This window comes from Megalobrama amblycephala, linkage group LG18 (assembly GCF_018812025.1).
Source record: "Megalobrama amblycephala isolate DHTTF-2021 linkage group LG18, ASM1881202v1, whole genome shotgun sequence".
NCBI lineage: Eukaryota > Metazoa > Chordata > Actinopteri > Cypriniformes > Xenocyprididae > Megalobrama > Megalobrama amblycephala.
This window is the reverse complement of record NC_063061.1, coordinates 1,875,100-1,897,586: the sequence shown is the minus strand read 5'-3', so window position 1 is coordinate 1,897,586 and position 22,487 is coordinate 1,875,100. Positions and strand designations below refer to the sequence as shown.

Below are 22,487 nucleotides of genomic sequence, written 5' to 3'. Positions count from 1 at the left end.
GCTTTGCCTGATGGGAGTTTGATTTTGCGCTCAGATGTGGTGAACGGCTGAAGAAATGAGCACAGACTCACGAATGTTCAGTTGTTATTTTTATTAGATGGTTAACATGGATTCATTTCAAAGCAAGTTTGTGTTCACATTCAGAGGCTCTTGTGTTTGTTCGCGTATGTTGGACAATATTTCTCAATGATACAGTTTGGCCATTTCTAATTATTGGGGGGATTGTCCCTCTCAGTGTCTATGGTGGTTACGGCTCTGCTAAGCACACCCTTAATTGCCATATTGCAAAATGAAAATGGCATTCACAACCAATCCATTATCCAGTCACACCTTCTGAAATTGCGAACACGAACGAACACCAATCCACAGCACAGTCAAGCATTTAACCGAACACAACCTGAGAGTGATGCTCTTTACTTGAAGGATTCATCTGAGAGACACTGAAGGTGTTTTGGGTTCATGTTGAATGAGCTGAATCTGTCAGTTTGTGCTCAGCAGGGACGCTCAGAAACCCCATCAGCCCATTAGTCATTCTGTTTGAGCGGCCCACACCCGTTGAGCTCCTGACCTCATGAACGCTTTATTCTTAATTAACATCACTGAATCCATCTGATGTTGGTTGTTTATTTCACACTTCTTACTTAACTAGGTCAGTCTCAGGGGTCTCTTAACTAGTCCTGCGACTGGTAAACCGATGACAATTTAGTAAAGTTTGTTAATTGTCACCTGTGGAATCATTTAACTGAGTGAAGAATGATCCCATGCTGATCTCTATTGGCTAACAGTGATGTCTCATATTCACCATGTTTAAAGCTCAAGGGCCGTCATAAGGATGAAAAACTACAGTAGAATTTTTTACTTAAATATTCCTAATATTCAAATTTCAGTTGAAAGGTACTGGTTTGTCTCCTAAATCCTCAAGGGGGCGCAAAAAGCATCTTTAAACCAAATCAAGCACTTCAAATCAATGAAACAACATGACTGTTTGTTAAAAAAGTCAATTTTAAAACAAATATAATTTCTTTAATTGCATAAACAAAAGAGTTTATTTTTATGCATAGGCTCTAATATGAGAAAGTAAATGGCTTAGCAGATATTTTGTAAACTAATTATATAAATACTATGTAGACACAAAAACTCAAAACGTTTGCCTCCAACACTTCAGAAACCAGCGAAGTGCCACTCAGCACGTTTTTAGGCCTTGATATACTCAGTATTCGTTTTTCGCTTAGAGGTGTAGTTTGAACTTCTTGACCAGTGATATACTGTTAGTGAACATCCAGACGCCGCCCACCCTACTGAGAGTGACATTTAGACGTACATGTAATCGGGCGCAGGTTGTTTTTCATGTTCGCGTGTTGAAGCGACCTCAAATAATGTGGTATTTACCCCCTGGAATGCAAATTTTTACCAGGGGAACCCCACCAGAAATGTGCATTTTACTGCCTGGAGCGCAATTTTTACCGGGGGACCCCCCCAAAACGTGATTGGGCTAGTTTTGAGTACTGGGTTTTGTTGTGAAAATCTGGCAACCCTGCTTGTGACTGATTAAAGTAACTGGTTAGACGTAAGAATTCAACATAAAAAAACACAGATACATTTAATAAGGTAATTATAAAATTGCCCATAGTATGTAATAGTATGCAGTGCTTCCCACACATAGACTTTACTTGGGCGGGCGGCCCAGGTATATTAACGGCCGCCCAAGTATATTTGGAGACACATTTTTGCTTTTATTATTTTTATCCTCTTATCCTCGATTAACTAGTCGTTTTGTAGCTGCTCGTTATGTGTGTGTCAGAACTGTTTACTCCCGCTAACATTCCCACGGGCGATGCATTTTGCAAAGTCACAAGGGGGCGCTGTTGAGTGTTCTACAAGCTCGCGCAACAGCGCTTCAGAGTGCTTCAAAGTGATTCTCAATCAATGAAAAGCGCAGATTTATGCCAAGCGATTGCTAATGAACTCAATTTGATGAATTATTACAAAGTCTACTTCATGGCCTTTATATAAAATGTTTTATACGGTTGTAAGAATCTGAAGTATCAGCCTGCAATTGTACAGACATTTCAAATTAAGAGTCCCGGTGTATTTCGGGCTTGTTTATAATTAAAAGTTTTCTTTTGGGCATTATTGGTATTTTGGTTACACAATAAATTGTATTTAATTTGATTTCCATTTAATTCATAGTAAATTATTGTTCTTCCACAGGAAGAACATTATTTGACACATATATTATTCATTTTATAAATTTTACTAGTAAAATCTGTGTCCCATTCACTGAGAGAGACACTATATGACAGCAAGGAGAACATAGGAAATGAGAACCATTTAAATGCTGTAATCTTGCATAATTTACAATGCATAATATTAGTATGTAATTAAATGTAATAGTATGCTATGTAATTAAAATTAATTTAAAAATCAGCACTGAACGTGCATAGCTATATTTATCAGAATGTTGCTTTCTAGAGTTCACTTTTCTATCTGACTAATGAGTTTATGGTCACATGTTTTTCTGAGGTAAATGTGACATTACGTGACATTGAAGCTGTTTTACTGACGTCTTTCCGAGATTGAAGCACTGATTGAGCGATTACACGAGACATGATACGGATTTCAGTAAGTTGTACTGTATATTTTAACATACCTTCAGATGTTCATGCATGTTGTGAAAATCTCATGCCGTTACAGCCCTAGTCACACGTCAGATCGAGGGCTGTAAGCTGACACTATGTTGAACTACAGTGTCACTAGGTCAGGTACGTCCATGTGCTGGAAATAGACAATAAGAACATGAATGAGGTCAAACCTGAAATGTTAGTTTGGCATTGTTTTGATCTCGAGGCATGCTGGGAATGTGAGCGGCTCTTTGAGCATCAGGCTTTATTGATCATGAACCATTCAGAGGATGTTTCCATCGCCGGTACAGTGTTATTACAGTGGCTGTAGCGTTTACATCGTAAATAAGTGGCCAAATATTAAATATTAAATGGACATTTGATTTAAATGTCATTTGGCCAATATTAAAAAAGGATTTGATCTGCTGTAAAGTGTAACATGGCACCCGTTGGCGCCATCTGCAGGCATATGATGTAATGCATATTGTACATAAGATGATTGTTTATATAGTATGTATTGTTGTTCTCTAAAACCGTATGATTATTTGCTTTTGATACTTTATTTGAACCAAATATTATTGCCTATATGTATTTTAACTAATTTTAAAGGCAGTTTGTTTAACAAAAAGTATCTGATTACTCGATTAATCGTCAAAATAATCCAAAATAATGGTTAACGACAGCCCTGGTTGATCTGCAGAGTTTCAGCAGAAGACACGTGTGTGATGTGATTGTGTGTGAATGAATGAAATGCTTCTTCAGAGGCACATTAAACGCTCCTGACGGCCGTTTTCAGTCAGCTGAGTGTGACTGATTGTGGTTGTAACTCTTGTGTAATTCAGGCTTTAGGGCTCTTGTGAAATATCACCATCATTCATAGAGACGTTAATGATGAGCTCCAGTTGAGCACTGCATCATTCACACGCTGTTTTAGTGCTGGATTATTGTGATATGGTGTTGTTTTCAGTGAGTGAAGAGCTACTGCACGCTTTTTATTTGTCCTCATTTGGTGTTTCCACAAATTTCAGGGACATTTTAAAGGCACAGTTCACCCAAAAATGAAAATTCTGTCATCATTTCCTCAACCTCAAGTTGTTTCAAACCTGTATGAATGTCTTTGTTCTGCTGAACACAAAAGAAGATATTTGAGGAATCAACAATCATTGATTTATTTTCAGCAAAGCAGAATTATGAATATTTCTGTGCTGATGTCACCATTGCCTCGTGCAATACATAAATATGATTCGACAAAAACAATTCAAAATGGACAACGGTGTGCACAGGTAACGGCGTGCTTTGCTGTAATTAGTAAACTTTATTTAACATAACAGCCATTAATTCACAAATTAGGTGTGTTGCATAAATGCCTGATATGTAGCTAGTTTATGCAGCTCATCTCTGAGAAATAGACAAGCTCACGGAGTCACGTAAGATAATCCGTCATGTCCTGTACCAATAAAGATGTAACTTTGCATGCATTAAATAATACAGCCATGTTGGAAATAAAGCGTTGTGTAAATGCGCTCTGTCAGCAGATATTTCATAATCTAGAACAACAAAAACATTATTAATAATTCTGATATACCAGTTGAGAAATGCAATAAAATACGATGTTTTGTTTGTTATATTCCAGTATTCCAGAGAATATTATTCAGTTATTTAATATTATCCAGCTTCACTCTTTAGCCTATTAAACAGCTTATAAATCTACTAAAACTAGTTTAAAATGAAATATTGCATTTCTGCAAAGTCGATATGGAGAAATTTATTTGCTCCATTTGAAAACATTAGACATTCTATTCATTTTATTTTGCTTATTGTTCACATTAGTGTTGCTGCTGATGCTATTTATAAATAAAATAATTTTTTTTGTAATATGAAGATTAAAATTAACATAAAAAGACTACTAATTTTCAACAAAAACAGTTTAGTAACAGTGCACTTTTTTTTTTTTTTTGGACTTTCAGACTCTATTTATTGGTGTATAAATAAGATTTGTTTTCTATGCAGGAGGGAGTGATATAAATAAAATGGTTTGTTCAGTTCAGTGGTGGTGTAATCGTGTCAAAAACAGAAGCATAACAGTAAATAAATATCGGTTCGCATATCGGTTATCGGGCACATAAACACGCAAATTATTATTCTTTATGATTTTCTTCCATGTCTTAAATTTAACATTAAAGCTCTGTTGTGCAGCACTTTGTTTGACAAAAAGTTTGTTTAATTTCATATGATTAAAAGATAAATTAAATTAATGTTTTATGCCTTCATTTGATTGCCAGAAAAATTTTAATACACAACAAAGAATTTCTGGGAAAAAACAACAAAAAAAAAAAAACATTTCATATAAATTAATTTTAAAAAATTCATACATTTTGTTGTTTTTATGAATTCAAGTAATAATTAGACATTCTTTTTGATTATTCAAATTTAATTAAACCATTAAAATGGAATCCAGACATCTTAAAACAGAAAACGCAGAATTTGGTAAAGAATAAAACGGAATTTGGGAAAAACAAAAACGTATTTCATAGGGCCCTAAAGATTTAATTTTTGTTAAACTTTTATTAAATTGTCAATAAATTATATAATTTTCATGATTTCAGTTAGACTTGCTTTTTGATTACTAAAATTTAATTAAACCATTAAAATGGAGTGCAAAAAAAATTTAAAATAAATAAATAAAATAAAAAAAGGAAAAAAAAGAATTTGGTCTACGGCTTTGGTCACGATTAATCGCATACAAAATAAAAGTTTGAGTTTGCCTAATATATATGGGAGTACTGTGTGTAATTAATATGCATATATAAATACACACAAATTAATGTATATATTTAAGAGAAATATGTTATTTATGTACAAAATATTTGTATTTATATATAATATAAATTATATAAAAATATAAATAAATACATATACTTGTAAATATTTCTCAAATATATACACGAATGTGTTTGTATTTATATATACATAATAATTACACACAGTACACCCACAAAAATTAGGCAAACGTAAACTTTTATTTTGTATGCGATTAATCGCGATTAATCATTTGACAGCCCTACAGAGGTCACCCTTCCACTCGACTCTCTCGTGAACATGCATTCGGCTGTTGCCGTTTGGCAGTGATTAAAGTTTAATATATAGTTTTAAATATGGATATTTTTCTTACAAAAATGCATCGCTTCGCTTCAGAAGGCCTTTATTAACCCCCTGGAGCCGTGTGGATTACTGTTATGATGGATGGATGTGCTTTTTTAGACTTCGAAATCTAGGTTACAATTCACTCCCATTATTAAGTTGGGGAGAGCTAGGATATTTTTAATATAACTACGATTGTGTTCGTCTGAAAGAAGTTAGTCATATACATTTTTGGGTGAACTGTCCCTTTAAATGGTGTGAACATAAAGAGAACTGAGTCCTTTTTCACTTGTTTGAAAGAGGACTCTAGTGTGAAAAAAAAAAAAACACTTATTTATCACACAACAGCCTATTAATATGACAAATTAAGTCTTCATTTCAACATTTCATTTCATGTACTGGTATTTTACATTATTTCTGAATGTAATTATAATGCAAAAATTTTTTTTCCCCTCTCTATCAACAATGCAATTTTGACCTGCTGAACTTTGAACTTATATTCAGATGTGACTTTTTCCTGATAATTTGGTAGTTGTTGGCCTTGTTCTGACATGTGGTGTGCAGCTGCTCAGCTCTAATGTTCAGCGCGATTCACAACCAGCATGCTTTATGTTGTGATCTGAATTATATCTATCGATACTGACACCATCAGAGCTGCTTCCTCTGATCCATCCTTAATAAAGACACCTCCTGATCATTGCTCCGAGTGTGTGTCGATGCAGTGTATTGTGGGATCAGGCATGCTGAACAAGTCAAAGCATGTAAAGAGTGTGTGATTTGCATTTGTTGTTTCTCATTCCATTCGGCGCAGTAGTTCTGCTCCTGTGGCCCGCGGCTCACCGAAGCATTTGCTCAGCGTTTTCTGAAACACTTCCTGTTCTGCTGATCACATCGATTGAGAAGACTTTAACCCCTGAACTGCTGCCTGTGAGGAAACCTAGCTAACAATTCATTTCAAAGTGCACCATGATATTTTCACAGATTATTAGTTGGTATATTGGGTCAAAAATGCTCTCCAAATTGAAGAAATTGGGGCTCAGTTGAACTCACAATTAAAGTGAAATGTCGATTCCAGCATTATATTTATATCTGCTTACGTTGCATCAAAGATTCTTTTTGCGTGTTTTTTTTGCAGCGATGAAAAAGATTCATTATGGCTCAGAATGTATCGAGCTCTAGTCTACGGAAGAGGATTAGGGCCAAGCAATAATAAAAAAATAAAACCATCTCGAGATTAAACTAGTTAAATTACAAGAACAAACTCGTTAAATTTCGAGAAAAAAGTCGAGATAAAATGTTGAGAATAAAGTCATTAAATTACAAGAATAAACTCATTAAATTACGAGAATAAACTCATTAAATTATGAGAATAAACTCATTAAATTGCGAGAAAAACGTCGTTAAATTACGAGAACAAACTCGTTAAATTTCGAGAAAAAAGTCTAGATAAAATGTTGAGAATAAAGTCATTAAATTACGAGAATAAACTCTTTAAATTTCGAGAATAAACTCATTAAATTATGAGAATAAACTCATTAAATTGCGAGAAAAACGTCGTTAAATTACGAGAACAAACTCGTTAAATTTCGAGAAAAAAGTCGAGATAAAATGTTGAGAATAAAGTCATTAAATTACGAGAATAAACTCATTAAATTACGAGAATAAACTCATTAAATTATGAGAATAAACTCATTAAATTGCGAGAAAAACGTCTTTAAATTACGAGAACAAACTCGTTAAATTATGAGAATAAACTCATTAAATTGCGAGAAAAACGTCGTTAAATTACGAGAACAAACTTGTTAAATTTCGAGAAAAAAGTCGAGATAAAATGTTGAGAATAAAGTCATTAAATTACAAGAATAAACTCATTAAATTACGAGAATAAACTCATTAAATTATGAGAATAAACTCATTAAATTGCGAGAAAAACGTCGTTAAATTACGAGAACAAACTCGTTAAATTTCGAGAAAAAAGTCTAGATAAAATGTTGAGAATAAAGTCATTAAATTACGAGAATAAACTCTTTAAATTTCGAGAATAAACTCATTAAATTATGAGAATAAACTCATTAAATTGCGAGAAAAACGTCGTTAAATTACGAGAACAAACTCGTTAAATTTCGAGAAAAGTCGAGATAAAATGTTGAGAATAAAGTCATTAAATTACGAGAATAAACTCATTAAATTACGAGAATAAACTCATTAAATTATGAGAATAAACTCATTAAATTGCGAGAAAAACGTCTTTAAATTACGAGAACAAACTCGTTAAATTTCGAGAAAAAAGTCGAGATAAAATGTTGAGAATAAAGTCATTAAATTACGAGAATAAACTCATTAAATTACGAGAATAAACTCATTAAATTATGAGAATAAACTCATTAAATTGCGAGAAAAACGTCGTTAAATTACGAGAACAAACTCGTTAAATTTCGAGAAAAAAGTCGAGATAAAATGTTGAGAATAAAGTCATTAAATTACGAGAATAAACTCATTAAATTACGAGAATAAACTCATTAAATTATGAGAATAAACTCATTAAATTGCGAGAAAAACGTCTTTAAATTACGAGAACAAACTCGTTAAATTTCGAGAAAAAAGTCGAGATAAAATGTTGAGAATAAAGTCATTAAATTACGAGAATAAACTCATTAAATTACGAGAATAAACTCATTAAATTATGAGAATAAACTCATTAAATTGCGAGAAAAACGTCGTTAAATTACGAGAACAAACTCGTTAAATTTCGAGAAAAGTCGAGATAAAATGTTGAGAATAAAGTCATTAAATTACGAGAATAAACTCATTAAATTACGAGAATAAACTCATTAAATTATGAGAATAAACTCATTAAATTGCGAGAAAAACGTCGTTAAATTACGAGAACAAACTCGTTAAATTTCGAGAAAAAAGTCGAGATAAAATGTTGAGAATAAAGTCATTAAATTACGAGAATAAAGTCATTAAATTACGAGAATAAACTCATTAAATTATGAGAATAAACTCATTAAATTGCGAGAAAAACGTCGTTAAATTACGAGAACAAACTTGTTAAATTTCGAGAAAAAAGTCGAGATAAAATGTTGAGAATAAAGTCATTAAATTACAAGAATAAACTCATTAAATTACGAGAATAAACTCATTAAATTATGAGAATAAACTCATTAAATTGCGAGAAAAACGTTAAATTACGAGAACAAACTCGTTAAATTTCGAGAAAAAAGTCTAGATAAAATGTTGAGAATAAAGTCATTAAATTACGAGAATAAACTCATTAAATTGCGAGAAAAACATTGTTAAATTACGAGAATAAATTTGTTAATTTAATGACTTTATTCTCAACATTTTATCTCGACTTTTTTCTTGAAATTTAACGACATTTTTCTCATAATTTAACGACTTTTTTCTCGTAATTTTATGACTTTATTCTCAACATTTTATCTCGACTTTTTTCTTGAAATTTAATGACATTTTTCTCATAATTTAACGACTTTTTTCTCGTAATTTAATGACTTTATTCTCAACATTTTATCTCGACTTTTTTCTTGAAATTTAACGACATTTTTCTCATAATTTAACGACTTTTTTCTCATAATTTAACGACTTTATTCTCAACATTTTATCTCGACTTTTTTCTTGAAATTTAACGACATTTTTCTCATAATTTAACGACTTTATTCTCAACATTTTATCTCGACTTTTTTCTCGAAATTTAACAACTTTAATCTCGAGATGGTTTTATTTTTTTTTATTATTGCTTGGCCCTAATCCTCTTCCGTACTAGTCTACAACAGTGTAATTATGTAAGTGTTTTAAAGGCACTGAATGAAATGATAGCATGTTGTTTTCTGTTCAGATGTTTGTTCACGTCTCTGAATGGATGTTTTGTAGTGAAGTGCACAGTGGCCGCTCTGTTCAGTCATGAGTTGATGAAGTGTTGCGCATCGCCATATCAACCAGAGAAACGAGGCAAAATGCTGCACCTTTTAAACTCAAAATTCACTAAACCGTGGCACAAATAAATGTTTGTCCTGAAGGAGCGTTCAGCTGTGGTGTTGATATAGTGAGGTCAGCGTCACATCTCTCAGAAAATATGTAGTGTGCTTTCTTAATTCACTACTTTGTAGGGCTGGGCATTGACACAAATTTCATGATTTGATTTCGATTTTGATTTTGAGTCACAAGCTTGTGATTCGATTCAAAATGTTTTATGCCGAACGTCACATGGACAAACAGGAAAACTGGGACTCCTCGCATCTGCTATATTTACTTTATGTATATATTAGGGGTGTAACGGTTCACATTACTCACGGTTCGGTTGCCAGTATGCAACAATGATCTTTGACATACAGCTAAACTATTGATGTTTTACTGTGATATACACCATCATTTTGGTGCAGGGTCACTTTAAACATTGAAAAACCAGTCACTATCAGCCAATCACGATGTGAACAAACCTGTGACCTGTGCGAAGAGAGCGTCAGGTGTGGCTCACTGATGTGTGTTTTTGTCTCGTTTAGGACCTGAACATCATTTACGCTCATCTGTACCACATGGACGTGCTGTCGCACCTCAGAGAACATCAGCTCAGGTGAGACTGACCCCTACTGGACACTTTTTACATGAGATTTGCAATTGTTGCAACCCAAAATTTAGGACAATTTTTAAAAAAAAATAGAATGATAATAAAAAAAGATGCCATATTGTGTAACAATAATAATTTGAAACAACAGTGCTCACTGTTGGATGGACTGATGTGTCACATTGCAGTAAAAAATACAGTAAAAATAGTGAAATATTATTCCAGTGTAAATCAGCTGTTTTCTATGTGAATATATAGTAAAGTGTAATTTATTCCTGTGATCAAAGCTGAATTTTCAGCATCATTACTCCAGTCTTCAGTGTCACATGATCCTTCAGAAATCATTCTGATATGATGATTTGCTGCTCAAGAAACATTTATGATTATTATCAATGTTGAAAACAGATGTGCTGCTTCAGATTTTTGTAGAAACAAAAAAAAATGGTAAATTTTTTTTCTCAGGATTCTTCGATAAATAGAAAGTTCATCAAAATCTTTTGTAAGATTGTAAATGTCATTTCTGTCACATCTGATCAATTTAATGCATCTTTGCTGAATAAAAGTATTAGTTTCTTGAAAAAAAATGTCTCTCTGTGTTACAGGTCCATGTGCATGACGGCCAGATATGAGCGGTATGATGCGAACCACATTCTCTTCTAGTAAGTGCTTCTCTGAACTTGTAATGACAGGGACTGTGGGGCAGGGTTTGAGAAAACAACACTAACACTAAAACCACAAAAAGAGTTTCATCACTTGAAATGAAACAAATGTTAAATGAAAAAACTTAATGGGCGGGGGTGGAATCACACAGTTTCTGCCAATCTCATGTTGATCTTGAGTACATATAGAGTAACAATGCATCCTTCATATCTCCGAAAAGTCTTTAGTTTTGTCATATTTATAAAAGATATATACGCTAAACCGAGTCTTTCCGAAAAAAGCCGAGCTCCTGGAGGCGTGTCTGCCGTCATTGCTGTGGGCGGAGCTAAAGAGTCACGAGCGCGCGCAGCTTCTGCGTAGAGATCGTCGATGTCACTATAAATAAACAGGGAACAAAAACATTTGTGTTGTTTATATTATATGCACTTGCACAACACAGACATCTGATGCAGTTTTACTCACCGCACGCGATCTGCAAATCCAGCGCCGAACTGGGACTTGTTTACAAAGTATTCATCACCGAATTCCCGGGAACAAACAAACATATGTGCACAACTCCGTCACTGCCTCGGAAAAACAAACTTCATCCTCTGTTCCCTTGACGCTGGGTTCATTGGGAATCTTTCCCTCACAACCAAAAACACACTCCTCTGTTGACAGGAGCTGCGTCTCATTAAGGAGGCTGCGTCCTCCGGAGGTCGCATCTGAAGGCTGAATACGTCATCAAGGATGTCATATTTAAGAAAAGTAACCGTAGTAAAATTGACTGATATTCATTGTGAGGTGTAAAATACTGTAATTTCTTTCTTACGTTGCAATCTAACGGTTATTTTTCTTAAATGAGACCGATGATGTATGCAGCCTTCGAAGGGTGCAGCCCCTGAATTGGGACACAGCCATTGTTGAAAAATCTTTCGGCCTCCGTATCCCGAACGAAACGTGTTGATGGGCGTGATCTTGCTCTGGGTGATGTGTCAGGGAGAAGAGCCTATACAAGGAATTACGCCCTTTATTACGTGATAAACGGCCATACTAGAAAAAAACTCTCCGAAACTGAAAGTAGTCATTTGGCACAGAAATACTCTGTCATACGTCCAACTTGTGTTTTGAAACATTGGCCATGTTTAGCATGAGAATCCAACTCTTCAACAGTGTAAATAAGTCAGAATGCATGAAATAGCATTACACCCCCCTTTAAACATATTTTATTTCTTCTAGTTACCAAAGCAACATTTCTTTTTTTGAAGTACTAAAATAGCTGAAAACTAAAACTTAAAATTGGCAAAATGTGCTTTCAAAAAAACTTGGCTGCTTTTAAAGTCAAAAGACGGCAAAAAAAAAAAGTTTAAATCGGTGCTACCTGACTAGAGAAAACAGAAGAAAAAAAGACTATTGTCTTCCTTTTTGCCAAATAGTTAAGAAAACTCCAAAACCCATAATGCACTGGGAATGTCCTCATCCAAGGCCACGGCACCAATCTGCTATGGATACGCTTAACCAGAGTCAAATACCACCTTGCTTTAGTAGGAAATACTTCTTAGCAAACTTTTAGTCATAACAGTAGCCACGTTTACATGTACACTTTTTTTGTCATTCCGATTGAAAGATTCGGTGGACTGTTTACATGAGACGTTATCTAATCTAGTGATCGATCGATATTGATTTTGATGTTATCTAATCCGATATGGTGTTTACATGCGCCGGCGCTTTCAATCGGGATGACTTTGTGACATGCACACTGTTTGCCAACTTGTATTGTTTGAGTAAACGTTTAGGCGGGAGTGAGTTACTTCCGGCTTGGGATCCAGAGTGTTGTAGGCTGTGACAAAAGGCTGCAAGGAATCATAAGTATGGAGAGAACGCAGAGACAGGAAATCTGAAACACCTCCAGCTTCAAACTGGACGAACACAGTGTTTTAAGCCAAACAGAGGTGAAAAACTAAAAAGGAACTGCCGTTCTGTCAATAAAAACTAAAATAAAAAGTAAAAACTAATAAAAATGACAAAAACACACAATAAAATAATTATAGCTATAGCATAAAATATAAAAATAAAGTCTAATTCAAAATATTAACATGAACTCTACTAGTATATCAATGATACTGCAGCATTCGTCATGCCGAGGGTCCTTCATATGAACGTCATGTGATGGATTGGGATGTCATGATGCTGATGTCATGTCCTCTGTTTGTCTTCCAGTGCTGACAGCATCTCCACATGCTGGTACGTCCTGCTGTCGGGCTCAGTGCTGGTGAAGGAGCACATGTATCTGGCACGATGCTGGTATGTACCGCACCGCGCACACTTACCTTCACCTGTGTGTGTGATTGGACAAGTGAAATCAGGCATGTGATGATGTCATAGAAGTGATATGTGTGTGTGTGTGTGTTTAATAGTCTCAAACGCTTTCACTTCCTCAACATGCCTCTCATTTCTCTTTCCTCATTCCAGTATGAGAGTTCCTTATTGTTCAAAAAATCATGTCAACTAGTGGTATATTCAGTAGGCACGGCCAACTATTCATCTGCCAACTACTGCTGTGATCTAGTCGACTAACTATCTGTAGCTTGTTCAGTGTATATAGTTGAGTCTTTCTGGTATTTTAGCAGCGCTGCTCTAAAGGGGATGAATTAAGAGGTGCAGTTTCTCTGTTGTGCTTTAGAGTGCTAACTCTTATAGAAACCAATCTGCAATTTGGTAACAACTTCACCGCATTTGGGTTTGGCTGGAATAGCAACTATTTCTCTTCCTGCTTAAAAGCAATCTGTAAATGCCCATGTGAGCTAAATAAGTCACGACAACATGACAACACTGGAGCATTTATGTCATATTTAAGATTTAAAGGGGCTGTGAAATGCGTTTTCAGATTTTTATATTATGCTTCGTGAGATTAGTTTATAAATGATAAAAGGTCCAATATTTGATAAAATTATCATTTTCATTTTCAATTTGAGGGGCGTTACCTCTTCTAGAAACAGAAGTAAATGCCCACCGCTGTGATTGACTAACTTCATTCCGCCGTATCCACGCCCTCCTTTACAGCATGTCATGTGTTTTGATACTCGAGATGGCAAACGCTGTGATATGTTTGAGTCTGAGTCAGATGCCAGCAGAGGGAATTGAAACAACTGGGTATGTACTGGTTTTATTAGCAACACTCAAACAATGATACTCTTGGTGTCTTAATAGCATTAAATGCTGATTTGACGTGTATTACAAACACACTAACACCATGTTCAGTGCTTCCCACAGGTTTGAAATATACTTGCGGTGGTAGCCGGGTGAAAAATCCTCCTATTAACCACGGCACAAAAATGGTCTACTACATGTGACAAACAGATAATGTGTGATTTTTAACAGTATTTTTATTTATTGAAATTAATTTTAATTACATAGCATACTATTACATTTAATTACATACTAATATTATGCATTGTAAATTATGCAAAATTACAGCATTTAAATGGTTCTCCTTTTCCTATGTTCTCCTCGTTGTCATATAGTGTCTCTCTCAGTGAATGGGACACAGATTTTACTAGTAAAATTTATCTAATGAATAATAAATGTGTCAAATAATGTTCTTCCTGTGGGGGAGACTACAGTAATTTACTATGAATTAAATGGAAATCAAATTAAATACAATTTATTGTGTAACCAAAATACCAATAATGCCCAAAAGAAAAAGAAAAAACTTAGCATGTGACTTTTAATTATAAACAAGCCCAAAATACACCTGGACTCTTATTTTGAAATGTCTGTACTATTGCAGGCTGATCCTTCAAATTCTTACAATCGTATAAAACATTTTATATAAAGGCCATGAAGTAGACATTGTCATAATTCATCAACTTGAGTTCATTAGCAATCGCTTGGCATAATTCTGTGCTTTTCATTGATTGAGAATCACTTTGAAGCTCTCTGAAACGCTGTTGCACGAGCTTGTAGAAAGCGCAACAGCGCCCCCTTGTGACTTTGCAAAATGCAAAATGTTAGCGGTATCAAACAGTTCTGACGCACACGCGTTAATCGATCGCGGATGGTTTTATTATCTTGGGCGCATATAAAAGTATAAGAGGATAAAAATAATAAAAGCAAAAATGTGTCTCCAAATATACTTGGGCGGCCGTTAATATACCTGGGCGGCCCGCCCAAGTAAAGTCTATGTGTGGGAAGCACTGATGTCTACATCGGGTTTGAGTGATTAAAAATAAGTGTACTTACCTGCGCTGCCTCAGAGGACAAAAATTCATCTGTCAATGAAAGATATTTTAAAAAACCACCAACATGTTAAGAATAATTCACAAAACAGTCTGTTGTGAAATGTGAAGAACAAAGAAAAACGTTATCTTTATGTGAAGTTTTAGCTCAAAATACTAATTTTTATAGCGTGTTAAAATTGCCACTTTTTAGGGGGTGAGCAAAAACGTGCCGTTTTTGTGTGTGTCCCTTTAAATGCAAATGAGCTGGTGATCCCAGCCCCCTTTCAAGAAGAGGGCGGAGCTTTAACAGCTCAACAACAACAAAACAGGACAATCTCACGCACCGAAAATGTCAGAAATTGTCGGTTGTGGTGTTCGGCCTTATATGTTCGAACCGGAATCAGACAATGTGACATGTTCAGAGAAGAGAGAGTGAGAAAGCGGTGTATGAAATGGGGAAAATGAGTCTTCAAACCATTTAAAATATTCAAATTAGGGCTGTCACAATTCCTTGATTCAGTCCAATATTAAGGATTTGATCTTCTGCATAACAACAATCACTCGGACGTTGTTTGTTTTGTTTTTCACATACATGAAGCATCGTGGCTCCAGTGTTTGTGTTCATTGTGGGTGTGTCTTGTCATGAAACAAAAAGGGATGTGTGTGTGTGATTGTGTGTCCTGTGTGTTTGCTGACCTCTGCAGGGGTCAGTGGGAAAGAGGAATGCGGAACTCGTGCCAATAGAGTTTTCCAGCTGTGTGTGTCATCAACACATGCAGACAGGAAGCTGCCCTCACTCCTGTGACCAGACCCCGTACACACACACACACACACACACACACACACACATACACACACACACAATCAACACCACAGAGGAGAACTGGGAAGTTTGCTCATTTAAGAGCAGTTTCCTCTCAGGATTTCAGAGTCACTCTTTCTTTCATTTTTGGACGTTTGAAAGCATGGAAATCATGATTTCTCTTAAATAAGACATCGTTCCTCACCAGGACAGAAGAATCTGGGTGATCTTGTAAAGGTGGGAATATTTCAGATGCTTTAAACCGGTTTGGCTGCATTGTTTTGGCTCTCGGGCTTGAAGTGGCTTGAAGCTGTTGGCGACTCCTCACTTCATGGATAAGCTTCTTTCGCCGGAGGTCATCGGGCTCCTGTAGCGGCACGTTCATTCTTAACGGAGGTGTGAGTGAGCCGAACCTCTCAAGCTTTCACCCGTTTGCTGTTGTCTTCCTGGCATCATGTCGTTTGTCTCGTCTCACTGTGAGTAACAGCGGTTTTACTATGACTTCACAAATCCGTGTGATGTGGCTGATCTCACGTGTCGTGTTGTTTTAACGGTGCCCAACACAATCGCTGGCTGCCGGTGGTTTGTGACTTCAGTGTCAGCACTCTTTTTTTGTCATGGAGACGCGTTTTTGTCATCAATGGCCCGTGTTTTCAACATCATCAGTATCAGAAAGAGGAAGTTTTAGCACTGACTCTCACTTCTGCTGATGTTGAGCACGTTTTGATGCCTTTATATGAAACTTAAGATGTGCTCATGTAGGTACTGCACAAATGACTAGATTTTCACTTTTTTCCTCACTGGGTGTTTTCTTTCGTCTGGTGTGAAAGAATCCCTCCTGAACTTTTGGTTCCTCCTCTTCACGATTCGATTTCTATTCACATGCTCGATTACAATTATTTTGGATGTAGTATATTATAATAAGTAAAGTTTAGAATTACATAATCATATTTCTACTCCATTTCGTTTTTTTTTTTTTAAATATAAACATTTACATCGCGGCTGTCATAACTGATTTATTCAAACATGCATTAAATATTGAAGAACATTAAAAACTATAATGAATATGTAACGGTGCATAGCTATATTTATCTTTCTAGAGTTCACTTTTCTATCTGACTAATGAGTTTATGGTCACTGAATATGTTTTTCTGAGGTAAATGTGACGTCACGTGACATTGAAGCTGTTTTATTGACGTCTTTCCGAGGTTGAAGCACTGATTGAGCGATTACACGAGACATGATACGGATTTCAGTAAGTTGTACTGTATATTTTAACATACCTTCAGATGTTCATGCATGTTTATTTCACTGTAACTGGTATTAAAGCGGAGGAGAGGATGATCACATGCTTCTCTTTAACTGAGGCGCTAAAGCGATCCGTCACGCCACATTAAACAGCGGCAAAACGCTATTTATTTTTTGAATCTCATAATAAGATGGACGTCATTTGAAATCTGAGACTTTGCTTCATATCAAAAGTAACAAAGCAAAAGATTATTGTGATTTATTGGATGGGAGGCGCTACATATTCTGCTCATTCATCAACTGAAAACAGACTAGACTAATCGATTCTTGGGATTTAAGAATCGAAATTGGTTCGTAAAAATGAGAATCGATTAAAATCGAGAAATCAATTTTATTTTTTAAAATAATTTATTTTATTTTTAAATAAAATATATTTAAGGAATATCACACAATATTTCTTCCATGTTTTAGTTGAAACAGTAAACCTCTGTTCTGCAGCACTAAAAAAGAAAAATAAATTTTTACAAAATCATAAAATTAATAAATAAATAAAATGGAATTTTTTGTTAAAAAATCTAATATATTATTATATTACTGAAGTTGTATGAATTCAATTGATTAGACAAGCCTTTTGATGGTTCAGATTTAAAGCTCTATCATACACCGTGCTTCAGGTGTATGTATTTTTTTGCTAGTTCCAGCCTGACGCAGTTAACATTTTCATGTCCAGCCCCACGTTGTTTAAATAGCAAATGCACTTGCATCCATCTGTTCACCCTTGGGCGTGCTGGTCTGTAAACGAGGTGTGTTCAGACATTGTTGGCGTGTTGCTATTTTGAGGCAACTGAAAACGACTGCGCCATTGACCAACAAAAACCTGGTTTAAAGTCAATGACGCAGTATTTTTTTGATATTTAAAGAATGCGTTAGTAATATGCGCCTATAGGCGGATGCACAACATGTGTACACTCTGGTTATTACACGCACAGGGACATGCAGCAGCACACAAACATGATAAATATTAAAAATAAAAGGATTACAACGCTTTAACCTCTCGCACAGGCAGATCCGTTTCCTCTCTGGAGAAGCGTTCAGTCTTTCTGCTTGCAAATTCTGCCATGTAAATAGCAAATCCGCCATGGTGCAAGCGCACCTGGCTTTTAAAGGGAATGGGAGATGAGACTCTGATTGGTTTATTACATGTTACGGCCACAACCCTTTTGGACCATGCACCTGGTGTGCTGACAATTTTTTCCGTCGTTAAACTAGCAAAAGTGGATTCGGACACACGCTAACTGCGCCATGAGCTTCAGACCATACGCTTAGATCGTTAAAATAGGGCCCAGAGGGTCTATATGTAGAATTCAGAAATTTATTAGCGACACCAGTGGCCGTTATGTGAACTGCAGCCAGCAACTTATAGCTCGTGCTCACACTCGCGCACACGTAACGTACAAGAGACTGAACGTGATTCAATGCCCTGATATACTCACAGCAAATTTCTTTTTTGTTCTTCGTTTAGAAGTAAAAACTTTTACCTTTGCAGCGATTATACTGTTAACGAACATCCCGACACCGTCCACACTGCTAATAGCTATGTTTAGATGAATATGTAAATATGTGCTGCACGCTTTCCTCTCAATAACAAAATAAACACACACAAAAAATGACAGCGGTACGAAAACAGCAGTTAAAGCATCTGATCATAGTGATGTGGATTTGTTTTGCATAGTTTGATTCTAAAATATATTTGAGATTTTAGACTAGATCTGGCTATGTGAGACTATAGTTTGAGTCAATCCCTTTTCTTTCCATGACACATTGACAAAACGGTACAGAATGGCTCTTTCGGCATTATCCTAAACATTGTATTTGCATTCATTTCATGTGAACAAAAGAGAGGCTCACGGGAGCGTGAGTAAATGTCACATCCATTTGATTTTCCTGAGTCTTTCACATAAAAACCAGCCTACATAGGCTTTCATAGACAACCTAGGAAGTCTCGTTTTTTAAGTTTTGTTACAAGCTGTTCACACATCGGCAATAAAAAAGTGAATAATGCATGAAAATTCTTACATATAGCCCATTTAATTAAACCATTCAAATGGAATACCAACATATTTAAAGGATTAGTTCACTTTAAAATGAAAATTACCCCAAGCTTTACTCACCCTCAAGCCATCCTAGGTGTATATGACTTTCTTTTCGATGGTGTTATTAGGTGCATATTCAAGTTTAGTGCACTTTACTGATAACAGCAGAAACAACTTAAAATACTCCGTCATTTTTGGTCATACAGGTAAGAGTAATACACCATTCAAACTTTTATTTGTGTAAACTCACAATAACAGCAAAACACAACAAACAGGGTGCGCTTTCTGCCGTCTTGCTCTCTGTGAACGCGTCAAATAATAAACCAAAACTCAGAGTACACTTTTCTCACAGACATGAGAAATACATCTATATAAAGCTTGAAATGTCAAGCGATTGTCAAAGTGGAAACAAATACTCTCAGATTATGTAATGTGCATATCACGTAAACTACTGCAGAGTCAGCATCATCGACTTCATCTCTGCAGCCAAAAACACAGAAAACATTATCAATAAATTATTAAAATGTTTAGACAGTCTCCTTGATGTCTTTTTCATGACACATTCATAATCATTACTTCTTCTGGTGCACCGCTGCAAGCTTTATGTGTGCACTTGATTAGGCAATGTATTATATATTAAAGTCTCATTATTTTGATTTATATGGCTTATTAATATACACATGCAATTAGTCGACTAATCGTTTAAATGAACGACTACTAGTCCACTAGAAAAAACTTTAATCAAGGGCAGCCCTAGTTGAGCTGCAGTGCAGTACTTGCACTTATCCACAGAGAGGAGTGCATGAGCTCGCAGTGAGATCCAGAACACTTCTGACAGCTTTTCTCTTCGTCTGACAGCAGACTTCAGTCTCACTGGAGTGTGAAGAGATGTCAAAGCAAACCTGACCTCTGACCTCCCCCCCGGCTCTGCTCACGCAATACAGACACATCTGCACTGCTCCGTGATCTGAGAGCGGAAACTGAAAGTCCATTTCATGGCAACACTGATACACAGGTGTTTTTTTCAGTGTTAAATGGAGGAGTTTTTGGCCTGACTGCTGTGTCAGTCATTGCTCCCAATGCCACAGGAGCTGGGTTTCCCTCCAAACGTGAAGTAAATCTTTTCAAAGTTTGCCAATAAAAGAAGTGCAAATTAGCGGATGAGGGTTGTATTGATAACCTAAAAACCAACAGTAAATAAAACACTGTGACCGAGCATTCGTGAAGGGTTAGCCTAAGCACTTTCTGATGCAATACTTCAAAATGTGCATAAAAACAGGGTGATGGAAACAGCCGATTAGTCATGTGGGTTTAATGTTCGCTACGTCAGAATTTATTCTGCAAATGTGTTTCAATCTCCCATTATTTGCATCAACTCTCTTTCTCACAAGTCAAAGACTACCTCAAGCAAGCGTAAACTTTTTTAGCGAATTAAGGGATTTTTTCATCCAATTGATTCAGTGCACGCTTGATGTAAGCGTATAAATGATAGCGCTCTGTGTTTGAGGCCCCGCAGCATGTGTCTGAGATGATTAATGTATTGGTTCATTAGGTTAATTTTAATATGATGTCGAACAGCACCAGCAGTGCATCTTCATACAATGTGAAGCGTTGTATTATTCACACGACTCGTTTACTACAGTGTATATAAATAACAGTTGCTTTTGCTGTCCATATGAGCACTGCACTGCCATCAGCTGTGTGTCATTGTGTTTCTCTGTATGTTTCAGCTGTTCTTGACCTGTACTTTTGACTTTCATGACATGATCACTTCCGGTATAGGCCACTTTAATATGTGGAAGTAAATCAGTTATGTGTATCTTGCAGTGTGCGAAATCAGGTCAGGATTCTTGCTGTCTATTTTTTTTATTATGTCAATCTACCTTTTTTTTGTTTGTTTTCTGTCAGTAGAACTCAAACAGCATTTAAGTTGTTTCCCTTCATAAGGAAATGTAGGCAGAATAATTTAGATTCAAGTAGGGGTTGGCGCAATGATCAAAATCTTGCGATGCGTCCAAAATCGCGTACTAAGTACTGAACTTACTTTGCGACTGTTAAAAAAAAATAAAAAATTCTATATAGTATGAATGTGTGTATTATGAATGTACTATATCCGCCATGTTGGCATTATCATGTGACCTATCAACGTCAGCTGCGTCGCTTCACCTCCATTCATAAATCTCCTGTGGCCTCATGGGATAGTAAAGTGTCCATCAAATGCACACTTCAGAATCTCGCCGGAAGTAATAGGTCATTTCGCCTACTGTTTTTCGAATACTATGTATTCGGACATACTACTCTGTTTGCGTACTGTTTTCCGCATGCTATATAGTAGGGAAGTATTCGATTTTTGGTGCAGCATTGGTCTTTCTCAAAAGTGACAATATTACTAGCTTGTTTTCATTAGCAGTGTGAAATGAGACACTTGAACATCATCTTCACTAATGTTGTCTTTTTGTTTACTTGTTCAAGACTGCCAGCTGTTCAATATCTCTTATGGGCCACATTAAGTAAACACCATCACCAAGAACTAGGGCTCAAGTAGATCATAATTGGTATTACATAACCATATAGACCAGGGATGGGCAAACTCGATCCTGGAGGGCCACAGTCCTGCAGAGTTTTGGTCCAGCCCTAATCAAACACACCTGAACCAGCTAATCAATGTCTTTAGGGTTACTAGAAGGCTGCAGTCAGGTGAGTTTTATAAGGATTGGAGCTAAACTCTGCAGGACAGTGGCCCTCCAGGACAGAGATTGTGGAAATAAAAACCCATGACTTTCTGATTGTGATTTACGTGATCCGAGGGTGTGTGAGTTCACGCTCTGATGTGTTTCTCTGCAGTTTCGGGACGCAGCGTGGAGGACGACGAGGCTGTGAATGCATCACTTTAGAGCCGTCAGAGATGATTGTGGTGAGTGGCATGTTACACACATCTCCTCCAACAGCAGCCGGCAGATATCAGACCGCAGCAGAAGTTCAGACTGACAGCAGTAGAGGTTTCTATCAAAACATGCTTCCTTAAAACCACATTCCAGATTTGATTGTGTACACGTTTGACACTTTCCTCTGAAACCAAGTTCCCTTTTGGCAGACGTGACCTAGGCCGCAGATAATATTAACTAGTAGTCAACAATA

General features: G+C 36.0%; 1 protein-coding gene across 12 annotated transcripts in view; it reads left to right on the top strand.

The window, feature by feature from the left end:
* rapgef6 (Rap guanine nucleotide exchange factor (GEF) 6) overlaps nt 1-22,487 on the top strand; it is a 119,031-nt gene that overhangs the window by 4,644 nt on the left and 91,900 nt on the right. For 9 of the 12 annotated variants that reach the window (XM_048166831.1, XM_048166833.1, XM_048166834.1 and 6 more), the window contains exons 2-5: nt 10,286-10,356; nt 10,950-11,006; nt 13,207-13,290; nt 22,194-22,263. In XM_048166831.1, the coding sequence (XP_048022788.1) occupies nt 10,286-10,356; nt 10,950-11,006; nt 13,207-13,290; nt 22,194-22,263 (282 nt within the window). Of the gene's footprint in view, nt 1-10,285; nt 10,357-10,949; nt 11,007-13,206; nt 13,291-14,053; nt 14,140-16,071; nt 16,246-16,270; nt 16,485-22,193; nt 22,264-22,487 lie in introns of those variants that run through there. The other 3 variants (XM_048166838.1, XM_048166841.1, XM_048166840.1) reach the window with 3 other exon arrangements.